Source organism: Microtus ochrogaster, linkage group LG1 (assembly GCF_000317375.1).
Source record: "Microtus ochrogaster isolate Prairie Vole_2 linkage group LG1, MicOch1.0, whole genome shotgun sequence".
NCBI classification, from domain to species: domain Eukaryota; kingdom Metazoa; phylum Chordata; class Mammalia; order Rodentia; family Cricetidae; genus Microtus; species Microtus ochrogaster.
The window spans coordinates 53,097,597-53,111,901 of record NC_022027.1 but is presented as its reverse complement, the minus strand read 5'-3'; the positions used below and the strand labels follow the sequence as shown (position 1 = coordinate 53,111,901).

The 14,305-nt window shown below is 40.8% G+C and overlaps 1 protein-coding gene across 5 annotated transcripts in view; it reads left to right on the top strand.

Moving 5' to 3' along the window:
* Mapk10 (mitogen-activated protein kinase 10) overlaps nt 1-14,305 on the top strand; it is a 297,033-nt gene that overhangs the window by 156,762 nt on the left and 125,966 nt on the right. For 3 of the 5 annotated variants that reach the window (XM_013350889.2, XM_026785125.1, XM_005359576.3), the window contains one exon: nt 2,601-2,672. The exons of 1 other annotated variant lie outside the window; for it this stretch is intronic. In XM_013350889.2, coding sequence (XP_013206343.1) covers nt 2,607-2,672 — 66 coding nt within the window. In that variant the 5' untranslated portion in view covers nt 2,601-2,606. Of the gene's footprint in view, nt 1-2,600; nt 2,700-14,305 lie in introns of all 5 variants that reach the window. One more of the 5 variants, XM_013350890.2, reaches the window with a different exon arrangement.

Genomic DNA, 14,305 nt, shown 5'->3' with positions numbered 1-14,305 from the left:
GAGAAGAAAGAATCTCAGATTCTGAAGATAACATAGAGAAAATATATTTTCTTCTATAATATTTGCAACTTGTAGTATTTAAAATTTGACCCTTTCTGGGGTTTTTAGCCTTTTCTGAACTTTTCTTCTATTTGACATAAGTTATATATACATATGTAGAGAAGTTCTTAAGACTTCTAAAGAATCTGAGCTATTACCTTGCTTGCAAGCTTCCAAGCTGGCCTTCCATCATTTCAGGGGTAATGGCAGATGACATAAGATTCATGGATCCAATACAAGCTCCTTGCTACTTACAACAATACCATAATTCAGAGGCTGGATTATCAACATTCAGAATAGCTTCTTGGCCTCTGTTCCCACAGAGTGATGCAAGGCAGGCTGTTTATATTATCACACACACATATTAGGCTGCATATTTCGGAGGAACATTAAGCTTAGGAGCCTCAAGTCCTTTATAGCAGATAGGAATAAATCTAACTCATATCCAAGGCTGTCTCTTGTTTTTATTATATTACAGACTGGTTGGATCTACTCTTTGATCTAAGTGGGAGCTGCTGTATATATCATCCAAGCATGCCTGCTGTATATATAACCTTCCTTGTGCCTCAAACAAAAACAGCCAGGGGTTCTGTTTGCAAAACATGCACAAATGTATCCCATACAGAACTGTCCTCCAATAGGGGTTGATTTCTTCCCACATGAGTGACCATTCTTGATTCAACACAGAGTTTCTCATTTCCCCAGATGTCTACAACATGGACCTTAATGTAACCTGGTACCCATGTATGGAACTATCTTTGTCGAGGTTATTCTGTTAGTTGATACTTAACTTGTATAATAATCTTATACTTTCATCTCTGCTACAGTAGTTCTCTGTCTCACACCCAAACACATGCCCAGACTGTTCTCTGTTCATTTTACTCCCTTTTGTAAAAGTCATTTTACTCTTCCTCATATGGAAGATAAATGTATATCAAAGTCCAATACCAAACATGACTCTAGCAGCTCAGACCTCGCTCTGGATTATTCTGCTTCCTCATGACATTGGTTTAAATGTTTTCTAGCAAGGCCTTTCCAGTTTCCGTCAATGTCCTGTCCCACTCAGGTGGAAGGAAGCTTGTCTACGGCACTCTGCTATTCTCTAGTCACCAGGAACGGGCCGGCAGTGAGAGCCAAGCCGCAGCTTTGACTCATGGGCTTCTCTGTGTGTCCCTCTACATTAGTCTCTGCCCTCACAATGTTTCTTGTTCTCTTCGAGAAGCTTAGCTATCTGTGCATCTTAAAATCTTTTGTCTCTCATCTAACAGCTTGATTTCAGAGTGGTTTCCAGGAGACCTAATCAATCACATGCCAGAAATAGAAGTCTTACATCCATGCTTGGTTTTAAATCCTTTGATCTCACAGAATGTTGCCTTGCATGCAATGTTGTTCAAAAATGTGTTTAATTAAACGAGTGAAGCTACCAGATTTTTCTGATGCTATATCATTACCAAGGAATTCAGGTTTTCCTCTGGCATTGCCTTAACATTCTCCTCCTCTTGTAACCTTTCAAATCCACAGAAAAAAGTATAATTAAATATTTTTAATTCCCACTGAGATCAAACAGATATTAATAGAGTGCCTACTTTTCTTTATTCTGTAGTCAAACATGTACTTAAAATATTGAGTGCTATTATTTTTGTATACTTTAAATCTTTAATAAGTGAACTTCAAACTTGCTTTCCTCCAAAGCATCATGCTTGAAATTTGTCTGTATTTATGCACTAAATTCAAATCTAATGATTCCACATCTTTTATAGAACTATATTACACAGTTTAGTTCACTTCTTAGCATTCTGATAGTTTCCCGCCACTGAGATTACACACCCAAGAATAACAACTTAAAGGAGGTAGCATTTCAGCTCACAGTTTGAGAGGTGTCAGTCTACAAGAGAGGACATAATGGCAGGGAGTATGTGTTGGATAGGGAGGCAGAAAATGTGAGGAAATGAAGGACAGGGAAGAAGATGCAGCCTTAAAAACCACAACCACAGTGACTTCTCTCTCCTCAACTAGCCCAAACCTCCTTGAGTGGAGACCCCTTTAGCAGTCCCTTTAGGGGACTTATCTGTTTATTAGGTTTATACCATCATGATTCAGTTACCTGAACACTGCTGTGTTAGAGGTCAAGTCTCCAGAATAAGAGTCTACGGTGAACATACAGTTATAAACCATAATAAACTTTGAATTCTACAATAAGTTTCCAAACATATCTTCTTGAGCGTATGTTTGATGTTCTTTCAACTAGATGCCAAGCATTGAAAGTGTTATATAAATTTTGTATGTAGCCTTAACTTATTAAGGATATCCAATTTATTATATCTAATATATATGATTATGATAACATTGATCATTGTACATTATAAAATATTTTACCATTTTGCAGCATGTAATATTTGTAATTTGTGGAAAGTACCTAGTATAGATATGGATAAGAATTGTGGTCCATACATGATGTTCATGATCTCCTGCCTGTAACTCATATGATTATAAAATCTATACTATTAGGTAGTTAAAAGTTAGGGACTTGGAGACTCATCACCCAATTTTCTTTCCTGTAGGTATTTATGAGCCTCCATTTCCTATACTACTGCAGTGAACCAACCTTGGACGTGAAAATCGCCTTTTGTCAGGTGTGTGTTCCTCACAGGTAAAACAAGGTACAGTACACTCCCTTGTATTTCACTTTTGCCGTTCCATTTTCATATGAACCACGCCAAGGCTGTCCTCATGTAACGCTGTTTCATATGAACCACGCCAAGGCTGTCCTCATGTAACGCTATTTCATATGAACCACGCCAAGGCTGTCCTCATGTAACGCTATTTCATATGAACCACACCAAGGCTGTCATCATGTAATGCTAAAAGTGCTGGGAAAGCACAGAGAATCCTTAGATTTCCCCCCTTTCTTGTTTATTAGAAACGAATAAATTTTGTGAATGGGTTCATCATTAATTAATCTGTAAAGTGATTTCCAGTCAGATTTCTGTCCAAATCCTTGGAATGTGGTGTTGATAATCCAAGCACCAGGAACATACATTGCTGCTCATTTCTCTAAGGGCTGAGGAGTCCCAAATGCAGCATCTCCAATGACTGCCTGTTGTCACCTAAGGAGTGACATGCAGTTGTCTTTACAGTAGTTAGAAAACAAACCAACAACCCCAGCGATGTTGTCAGTGGCCCCAGAAGGGAGAGCACAAAGGTCGCCACCATGGTTAGTGTTCGTGTGAAGCCTGAGCAAGTCTGTGGGCTCTTGTCTTCATAGAAACGCTGCCACTAGGAAAACAGTATTTAGGGTCCCTGTACACATGGGTGTTGTGTACAGAACTGTCCTGGCCTAAATTTAGTACCTGTCTGGGTCTCATTGCCATCTTCCCTTTACTCTGGAGGTCTGGCGAGGAATTGTGTGCTAGCCGGATTCCTAAGCAAATCGGAAGTTGTCTCCGGGTGCTGCTTCTCTCTGAGCTGAGCTGTGAATGCAGTGGCTCATACCCACCGAAAGCAGGCTTAGAGGGGACGTTGCCTCCTCTAGTATTTTACACAGCCCTCTCCATTGCAAAGGGAACAGTGCTTTTGTTTTACTTAGTTTCTATGGCACCCACTTTCCCGGAACGTGAGTAGGATTCCTCCGGCAAAGCAAAGGCTTTGAGCAGCATTCTAAGACTATGCGACCTCACCTTATGCTCAACTGTCACGGGGCTTGAGGCTCAAGCCTGTGGATGGGAACTTTTCTCTAACAAGAGCTCTGGATGCAGAGAGCGTAGTTGGAAACACCGAGGTACCACTCAGTAGTCGCTTACTTGCCACTGTGAGTAAATGTTGAGTGCCTCAACATTTTTGTACTTCAGTTTCCTGATTTTTAAGAGGGTGAAATAAATAACAGCCACTTGTGAGAGTTGTTATGGGAATTCGATGAACTTGTACTTGCAAATGTTGAAAACACTGTTAGCACGTCACACAGCTGGGATTCCGAGCCCCTTACGACCAGATTCATGCACACAGTTGCTTGGATCGGCATCGCCAATTAGATGTCAGAAGAACATAACCAAACAATACCAATTTAAGTCCATACTTAGGGAGTGGGGTGGTTACACCTGTAACCCCCAGCACTAGGGAGGCTGAGGCAGGGGCACCATGAGTTCAAGGTCAGCCTGGGCTACCTACGGAACTGTCCGCAGAGACAACAAAACACCTAATCTTCCTTACCTTATTCTCCTCCCCATTGCATTTGTTCAGGAAGTTCTGACTCTGTCCAGTCAGAGCACAACTGTGCAGTCATCTTCTGAGCCACGCCCTACATTCAATCTGTCAGCCCACTCTCTGCTAGACTTAATGTTACAGGTGTCTGCATGGTCACTCTCTCACCATCTCTCGACTACCCCTGAGACCCAAGATACCTCATCACCTGTCTGAATTACTGTAAGAGCACCTGCCTTTGCCAAAACCTAAATGATTTATCCTCAAAACACCTGTGAGAGTGGCCCTCAAGTTAGGTTACTAGCAACAAAACAAGACATCCCTCAAATCTTTCAATGTCCTTGAATCTCATGGCACATAGCCCCGAACACTCATTCTAAAGCCTTTCTTACTTAGCCCCCTAGCACTGCTCCCCTGAGGATCTCTCCTGCCTATCCAGTTTCCCCGCCTTTCTTTCTCCTCCTCCACACCTACCTTATTTGGCTTAGTAATTGTGTGGCTGGTGTGTTCGGCTGCTTCTCTCTTCCCGTCAGAAAATGCTTTTTCGCACTTAGTCAGAAACATTCTTCTGAGTCTTGCTGGAACCAGTCCACATGAGACATTTCACTGACATAACTGTGTGTGTGTGTGTGTCTCTTCTACCTCTGTTCTCTGTAATGCCAGTTTGGTAGCCCAAGATGTTTTGATGGGAGTTTAACCATAAGAATGAGCCAGTACAAGAGCAGCTCCTTCCTCCTTGTTCCCACTGGTCCCATGGCTTTTGAGCACACCTGGGGTTTTTGTGGGCTTCAGTACTCATATATTCTCTCCAAATACATGTTCTGTGAAAGAACAATTCATTAGGCTTTGAATTGTCTACTCAGTTGAGCCTGTGATCCCTGGGTGGAAAATGAGCAAGCTCAAGCCTCTGGGTGTTGCAATAGGAGTGGCGGGGCTGCGTCCCCAGCACCCGGCCGCCCGCATGGCTTATGCCCTGAAATAATTACACAGAAACTGTATTCTTTTAAACACTGCCTGGCCCATTAGTTCCAGCCTCTAATTGGCTAGCTCTTACATATTGATCTAACCCATTTTTAATAATTTGTGTAGCCCACGAGGTGGCTTACCATGGAAGATCTTAACCTGCCTCTGTCTGGAGTGGAAGAATCATGGCAACTCCTGACTCAGCTTCTTTCTTTCAGCATTCTGTTCTTTTTACTCCTCCTACCTAATTTTCTGTCCTATTAAAGGGCCAAGGCAGTTTCTTTATTTAACCAATGAAATCAACACAAAACAGAAGACTCCCACATCATCCGGGTTGTCTTGCTTAGACTGTGGCCCACAGGAGACCAGCGAACATTGTCTCTAGTACATTCAGAAAGCTAGACAGCAGTAGGGGACTGCCTGTATACTCAAAGCATTCTCTTTACTCCTCGTGTAGAAAGTAAATTTGGTATTACATCTCTTTCTTCTGTTCCTGTAGCTCTGCCTCTCCTTTACTTCTCTAGAAATATGAAGGAAACAGTGTCATTTTTTCAGAGGTGGAGTTACAAGGTGGGTTTACCTTTAAGCTGTCCCCTGGGAGCGTCTTCCCCAGGGCATCTCACAGGCTTTCCTACTTTCTGGAGCATTTATTCTGGCCACCAGCTGGGTGTGGTTGCATCTTAATTTCTGCTTCTGTATACTACACAAAGATCCTAGATAACTGTGATCAGTAATCAAATGTCTCTGCCATCTCCACCTCTTGACTGCAGCCTGGACATTATCATCGCTCTGCATTTCAGTCTTTGAAATGTCTGTAGGGATCCATGGAGGACCAGAATTTCCAGATGCTGAATGGCAACAAAAATATATGCATTTATCATTGTTTTAACTAAAATTTTTTTATCAAATCATCTGAATAATATGAGATTTACTGACTGTCTAAGAATACCTTTCATTAACAAATGTGTTACTTATCCTAAATAATAATTAATATTGGCGATTTTATTACTTGTTGTCTAAGGCATTGCCAGCAGGAGAGGTTTTTTTTTTTTTTAATTTGGTGAGAAATTTTTCTTTGGGATGGAAGACATGAAACAATAACTCCTGTTTTCACAATACAAATGATAATATATACCTGGGGAACATGAAGGGCTCAGTTTCTTGACCCCTCCTGCAAAACAGGGCAGCCTCCTCAATGCTGGTCTCAGGTGAACAGATGTACAGAGCCCTTGCATTTCACTTGTGAGTGAACGAGGCCACACACGTGCTCCATTGGAGTTCTTTCCTGGAATTCTCATTTCTAGAGAAGTAAAGGAGAGGAGGAGCTGTAGGAATAGAAGAGATGGATGTAAAATTATCACATTCCATTTCTCCAGTAGGATGAAACAGGGCTTGAGTCCATGGGCAGTCCCCTGCTGGGGTCTTAATTTTCTGGAAGTGCTGTGGCCAATTCACGCTGGTTTCCCCAGGCTGCAGTCTAAGCAAGAGAGCTTGGAGCCCCTAAGAAAGCTGGTGGTGCCTCACTCCTTGCTCCTTTGCTCTAAAATGAGAGGTACTGGAAATCAAATTAACACAAAATTAAAAACAAAAAATTATTGATGGCCATGAGGAAGCAAAAGCCTTTTGATGAAGGTTTAAAATACGCATGCTGCATGCAACAGAGCCAGAGATGTGGGGTCACACGAGGCAGTGGCAACATGATGCATATAGAACTTGAGCCACGAATTTACTTACAGTGATTAGGAACTGGAACCGTCCCTCCAACCTGCTGGCATCTGCCCCACCTGTTTCCTCCTGGAGGGATAGTCTCCGGTGTATGGATTGTAGCAGGAGCTGCTTGTTCTTTCCAGTGCCAATTGTTGTGAGGAGGGACGCTCGTTTTTTTTTCCCGACTGCCCAGTACCAAAATAATCACACAGAAACTATATTATTTAAATCACTGCTTGGCCCATGAGCTCTAGCTTCTTATTGGCTAACTCTTACATATTAATTTAAACCATTTCTATTAATCTGTGTATTGCCATGTGGTTGTGGCTTACCGGGTAAAGTTCCAACCCTCATCTGTCTCTGGTGGGGCTACATGGCTTCTCTCTGACTCTGTCTTCCTTTCTCCCAGCATTCAGTTTAGTTCGCCCTCCCCCTCCCCCGCCTATGTCTTGCCCTATCAACAGGCCAAGGCAGTTTCTTTATTCACCAGTGGTATTCACAGCACACAAAGGGGAAATCCCACATCAACAGATGAGGCTGAAAGTGAGTCAAATAATACCAAGCTAACTCCGAATAGAGTAGTCTAAGGTTTTTCCTTATTAAAAGGGAAAACTCATGGAACAGAAACGGGGTTCCAACATCAAGGTGTGGAGCATGGAAACAAGATAGAGAGCTAGGTGTGACAGTGCCTTTTTGGTCCCTAAGTCACACCCCAATCCGGTCCTCTTAAAGGCCATTGGCTGAAGAAGGTTCCTCATCACCTCCCCCTTATTTCTAAATAAAAGAGTTCCAAACTCAGTACAAAACTATATATACTAAGAACAGATATCAAGTATAAAAATTAGAATTACAATCAGCATAACCAATATTAAGCAAGGAGCACATGAAGGGCTATCCTTGCCCCACGCAGGGATCCTGAGGTGAGGACAAGGTCAGGACATCTCAACTTTGATTCTCAAGCTCAGTTTATTTTAATCCAGCAAATGTTCAATACATAGTTTTGAGCTCTTAAAGATAGAAAGACAACCATGAAATGTCTCCTGGGGAGAAATTTGAGTGCTTGTCTGTGAAACCTAATTTCTCAGCATCTTATCTCTTGGAGGAGTGTGCTTCTAGCCTTGATCAGGTTTTTGCTGTTTTACTAATCACAATCATTATTAATCTAACACCTAGTAGTTATGAAGTCTCTAAAGGTACACTGATATTTAAATTGCTTATGAATAATAAAGGATTTCACGATTTGGAGAGAGCCTTAATCTCAAGAGTTAAAATTAGTCACTTGAGCCTGCAGGATGGCTCAGTCAGTAAAGCAGTCAGTCATAAGTTCTGTCCTCAGAACCCACAAAGCCAGCCACAATGGCCTGTGTTTGCTGACCTACAGAAGCCAGGAATGGTGGCCTGTGCTAACCTACCAAGCCAGGCATTGTGGCCTGTGCTTCGAGTCTGATCTGTGGCAAGATGAGAGGAGGAGGAGGTAGGTGAGTCCTGAAAACCACTAATCATAAGTCCAGCAAATGTAGGAAGGTCCCAGGCTAGTGAGTGACTCAGTCTCTAAGCCATGAGCAACAATAACACCCTGAGGTATTAATAATACCCTCTGATCTCCATGTATGCACACATACCCGTGCACAGTGCGCCCCATATACATACCTACCCTACGTACAAATTAATCAACAGGTTATAAATCTAAGTGGACTTAAAATTAAGGAACTGGTCTAAGAAATTAAGGAGCAAAGTTGTTTTCCTTTTACTTGTACCACTGAAACTCTTGTATTTTATGTCAAGGACATATTCATGAATTTGATGACTGCTCATTGAGACTAATTTCACCCTCTCGTCAACATACCTTATAGATATTTTAATTAGCTTGATTTATTCATTCTTCCTTATATGCATACAGCATCATTTTATAGTCCATAAATATAAACAATTGTAATCTGTCAATGTCCAATAAAAAATCAAATGAAAAAAATGACCACAATATTTTCCTTTATTTTGTCTGTACAACCCCAGTTATTTTCAAAAATTGAAATCAAATTGTGTCTTATTTCAGAACTTGAGGGCTTAACAACTATACAAACGCTAACATACATATTTTTATTTTTATTATCTATTTTAAAGGCTTATTTTTATTTGATAAGGAGAGCTAGAGAGACAGAGACAGAATATGAATAAGAGAATTATCACACTCATCAAGACTATCACTCAGAACATTCATTCATTCTCTCTGAAGTAGCCATTATAAATATTTTAATAGCTTCAGTTGGAATGCAGTATTTTGATTGGGAACCAAATTAAGACAAAATTTAAAAAGCAGTTATTGATTGCCATGAGGGGAAGAAAAGATTTTTACATAAATGTTTAAAATATGTGTGCTACATGGAGCAGAACTAGAGATTTGGGGATCACAAAAGGCACGGTGACACGATACCACTAAAAGACATCAGTTGCCAGATATGTGCTGGAAGATCTTTAGGTCTTGCCAATTGCTTTGGTCAATCTTTAATCTTTTATTGGGTTGGCTTTTTTCATACCTACAATTCTCCTTGGTAGCTTTTCCCTGGTGTCTAGTATCTCCAACGTCTTAGGGTTTCTTTGTGACTTAATCTTAACCTTCACAGCTAAATAAAATAACAGCTCAGACAGAGCTTTGTTTCAGGGAATGTCTCTGTCTTACATTGCCTGGTCTCAGGGGCTTTCAGGAACTTGTATTCAAGCCCCCAGCACCAAGTAAATGTTGCATTTTGCACACCTGCTAAACCGTCACTGTGTAGTGCATCCTGCCAAGTTCTGCTGCCAGCTTGAGGTAAAGTGGGCCTCTATTTACCATAACATTTGCATACTCTGGTACCCAGATTTGGGGAAACACACCCCAGACAGTTATTTCCCAACAGGAAATCTTCAATAGCATTCTCAGTTCAGATTCTTGTTTCAAATCATTTGGCATTTTTCTATGTTGGAGCCTTGGACAGGTGGAATCTTTCCTTTGAGACATCTCTCCTATTTTCCACGGATGAGCATACACTTTCTCTATAATAATTACAGTTAAAAAAATAATTACAGTTGCTCTCCTTGCATCTTCTTTGTCTGTGCTTTTATCCTTGCTCACACTGCTATACTCACCAAACTGCTCAATTTCTATGTCTTTCTGCTATCCACCATTGAGCTGGGGTATGGTTTCCACTTATTTCTTTCTGCCCACTCTATGGTGGATAACAGAAAGAGTAGGTGGTTGTTATATCACATCGTGCCCACCTTCAAAGAGCAGCACAAGAGAGGAATGTTCGCTCTCCTCTAGCTCCTTCCCCTCTCTCATCTACTCAGCCCAGACCCCCGGCCCATGGTTCCACTCACGTTCAAGATGGAACCTCCCTCCCCAGCTAAACTTGTGGAAAAATGCTTAAAGACGTGTCCAGAGGAGTGGTTCCCTAGTGCTCCCAACCCAGTGATGTTGCCAGTGAAGAGATGAAACATTGCAGAAACCTTACTTCCTTTGTTATTTTATTTTTCATCTTTTAATAAACTTCATAAATAGTTTCAGATGATATTTTACCATTTAGAAAGAGAATTTTTTACTTAAGCTTTTCATTTTGGGTTCCACTCCCATCTACTTAATGAAATATACTCTGACTTTCCTTATATATGCTTTCATCATATTAAATTTCATATTAATAACCTAAAAATTCGCAGCATCCCTGCTTTTGTTTGCTTGGCTGGAGTGGGTAAGATAGTAAACAAAGGCAAGGTGGACAGTATAGCAACATGGCACATGTTGTCTGATGAAATAACTCACTGCTATGTACACCGCCATGGCAACTCTCCGTCTTTATCTATGAATGAGCCATGGATTGCTTTATGATATTTTCCCTGGTGTCTACATGGAAATATGGCTATAGTAAACTTAGTGCTCCACTTTTGTCCTATATCCTGGCATTTTTTCTAAAACAAAACAAAACCCATGAGACAGCTCTAATAGACTCTGATATACTGTGAGGGCTTTTATCTTGGTTAATTTTGAAAATGTGCTTGATTCACTTAAACACAGAAAGGTCAGATTTTAGCTTCCTGTAGAATGAGCTTAACTTGATTGTGAATACAGCTTGGTATTGTAAGTTTAATTATGACTGAAGCTTCAGTCAGACTGGATAAAGTCGTGACTTGCATATCTTTTATAGTTCTATAAAATATCCTATGTGTATTGCTAACACATTCACAATAGGTCAAAGTGCTTTTGCACCTATAGGGCTACATTTTATTGTTGATTTTCAGAGCTACTCATTGAATTTAGGAACTTGTTTGTACTAGGCCAGTGTGTCTTTTCACTGAGCTATGTCCCCAGCTCTGAAACACATAAATATATAAGGTGGCTGAAGAATTGGGGTATGGTAGTACACCCCTATAATTCCAGTTACTTGGGAAGCTGAAGCTGGAAGGTGACAACTTTGAAGTTCTCCTGGGTTGTATATAGAGTTCAGAGCCACCGTCTCGAATTCAGCAAAATTCTTTTCTCAAAATTTAAGGAGGGTCTGGGCTTGTGGCCAAGGGTAAAATATGTTTCCAGAACATGCAAGTTCCTTAGTGGCAGGCTGCAAGAGCCCAGCACTACAGCAAATGATAGGCAGATGAGTAGTCAAAACAGATAAGAAGATACGTAAGCCAAGCTCTTTCGGCACAGAGAGCTACTAACTGAGACATAAATTGCATCTTTACAGGGTGCAGGAAAGAAAATAGCAACTAGTTCTACATGGGGCCCAGCATAAATGCTGTGTGTTGTATATGTGATAATAGGTTCAGGTTCCAGACTCTTGATGTAGCACAGAAAAATGATGGAGGAAGGTCATTGGTTAAATAAAAAGAAACTGCTTGGCCCTCATTGGTTAGAAGATAGGTGGGAGGAGTAAACAGAACAGAACGCTGGGAGGAAGAGGAAGTGAGCTCAGACTCCACAGCTGTCCTCTCGGGAGCAGACGCCTCAGAGAGACGCCATGCTCCCAGCTCCCTGGAAGATGCACGCGATGAAGCTCCTACCCAGGATGGACATAGGCTAGAATCTTCCCGGTAAGAGCGGTGCGACACAGATGATCAGATATGGGCTAGTCCAGGTGCAAGAGTTAGCCAAGAAGAGGCTAGATAGAAATGGGCCAAGCAGTGATTAAATGAATACAGTTTGTGTGTTGTTATTTCGGGCATAAGCTAGCCAGGCAGGTGCCGGGGTGCTGGGGACGCAGCCCCGCCGCTCCTATTACTACAGAGAAACTCTAAACGATCATCACCAAAAGCATAGAGACAGCCTTTATAGAGATGTTAGGAAACCCCAGACTGACTCGTTAGAAACGTTTTTCCCAAGTGACGTTTTAACTCTCACATAAGAAAGTTTTTAGTTTAGTAACTGGTTGCTGTTTATTATCCTGGCCATTTTTCTGGCTCTAATTATATAATAGCAACTAGTGTTTCTCGTTCATTCTTCCTTTATCTTTACCACAGACAAGGTGGGAGCGTATGCAGTGAGAGGTATGGATAGAACTGTGTTCTAGATTCATGGGCAGTGCCGCTGAGCTGAGCACTCCCTGTTTGCTCCTCTATCAGCAACTTAATATGCAGCACCTTGAGCCCAAGAGGATTGTGTTCTTAGGGGTCATGTGGTATGACTTGAGAGCACAATAAACAGTTGTTTATTAATAAAAGGTTGTTATTTATTAATTATATTTATTATATTACTATTTAATAATTCTATTCTATTATATTTATTATAATATATTTATTTTACAACCACATTATATTTATTATTATATAATTATATTTATTAATAAACAGACTTACTCAGTCTATTTCCTATGGTATAGATTCCATATGCATAAAACCCTAAAAGTTTATTTCTTATAGTGTGGATTTTTTATGCATGTTGGGAAGGCCTCTTATGTTTCCAGGACTCAGAAATATAAGTTCCTGTTATTCTGTGCTGTAGCTGCTGGGATCCTACGGAGAGAAAAAAGATAAGTAGGCAAGGGGCATCACTTTACTCTGACCTCCACATGCACACTGTGGCATATCTGTGAAGGAGCATGCATGCTCTCACACACACATGAGAGAAAGAGTTCAAAATTGGCTTTAGTGCTTTCATTGTTCCTCTAGCCTCTGCAGTGAGCTGCACAAATCCTTTATGGAACCACACAGGATATAAATAATAAAGAATAAAAAAGGCATGTGCAAGGTTTCCCAGATATTGAGTGCAGAACTGACATTGGCTCGGAGTTAGTTTCAACTCTATTATTAAAACAAACAAACAAACAAACAAACAAACAAACAAACCCCAGAAAACCACGGAAGTTCTGCCTGCAAAGGTTCCTACCACAGTGTTCCCGGCCTGGGAGTTGTCAGGGGCAGCACAGGCCAGTCTTTCTCAGCCAGCAGAGGAGGGAAGTGTTCCTGGAGTACAGGTGATTGCAACTGAGCCAATCACAATCAAAGCTTTGCGTGTCCATGGCTTATGGCCAGTAAAATGGTGTCGGTGGCTCTCACAGGTGTAGCGTGTTTCTGCCTAGAAAAACATGAGTAAAGGAACACAGAATCCATGTTGAAAAGAACTGATCAGTCAAAATTGCAGACAGGGAAGGCACCCACAGTTCTTGAAAATGACCATCATCATACATCCCCAGGAGTGTTGGCGGCCAAGGATGCGTAGACTAGCTTCACTCAGTATCTTTAGCAGCCTGAGGATTTCACCTAAACTGTAAGGTCCTGATTCAGGCCAAACTGAGATGTCTGTCTATAAGCCTGAAAGGAATTTTAGGACTAGTTTGTATAAAAAGACATTTTTCTACACTCCTGAGAGTTTGAAGGAAAAAAGATGCCCAAAGGAGTCTGTAAGGTGGGCAGAAGATAAGAAGTATGGTCCAAGAAGGGAGTTACTGTAATTTTTTTTTTTTTTAGTTTATATAAACTCCAAAAATTTTAAATTATTTGTTGTTTTGTCATCCATTTTAACTCTTTGTTATTATGAATTACCAATTTTATTAGTCTTTATAGCTCATTTTACATTTTAATGAAAGTAGGCTGTCCACTTATGAGTTTAGTTAATATGTTTCTGGCCCAGGAACATATTATAAAGTGGCCAAGAATAACCAGTTTAAAGTTAGTAAATGTTTAGGTTATCTTTAGATCTCTCTGTTTTCCAAATACTTGCAAGTTAGTCAGTAATTATCAACTATAAAGCTGGCGAGAGCACAGACTGTCGTTTATCTCTAAATATTTCCTCAGTTTTGGAAACCCTGTTCCACACACATCAGTATATTCCATTAGACATGTGTTTATCTCTGTTTTCATATCTTTTCTCCTCTTTCAGAAGCTCCTTGTCAGTCTTGCCACACACACACACACACACACACACACACACACACAC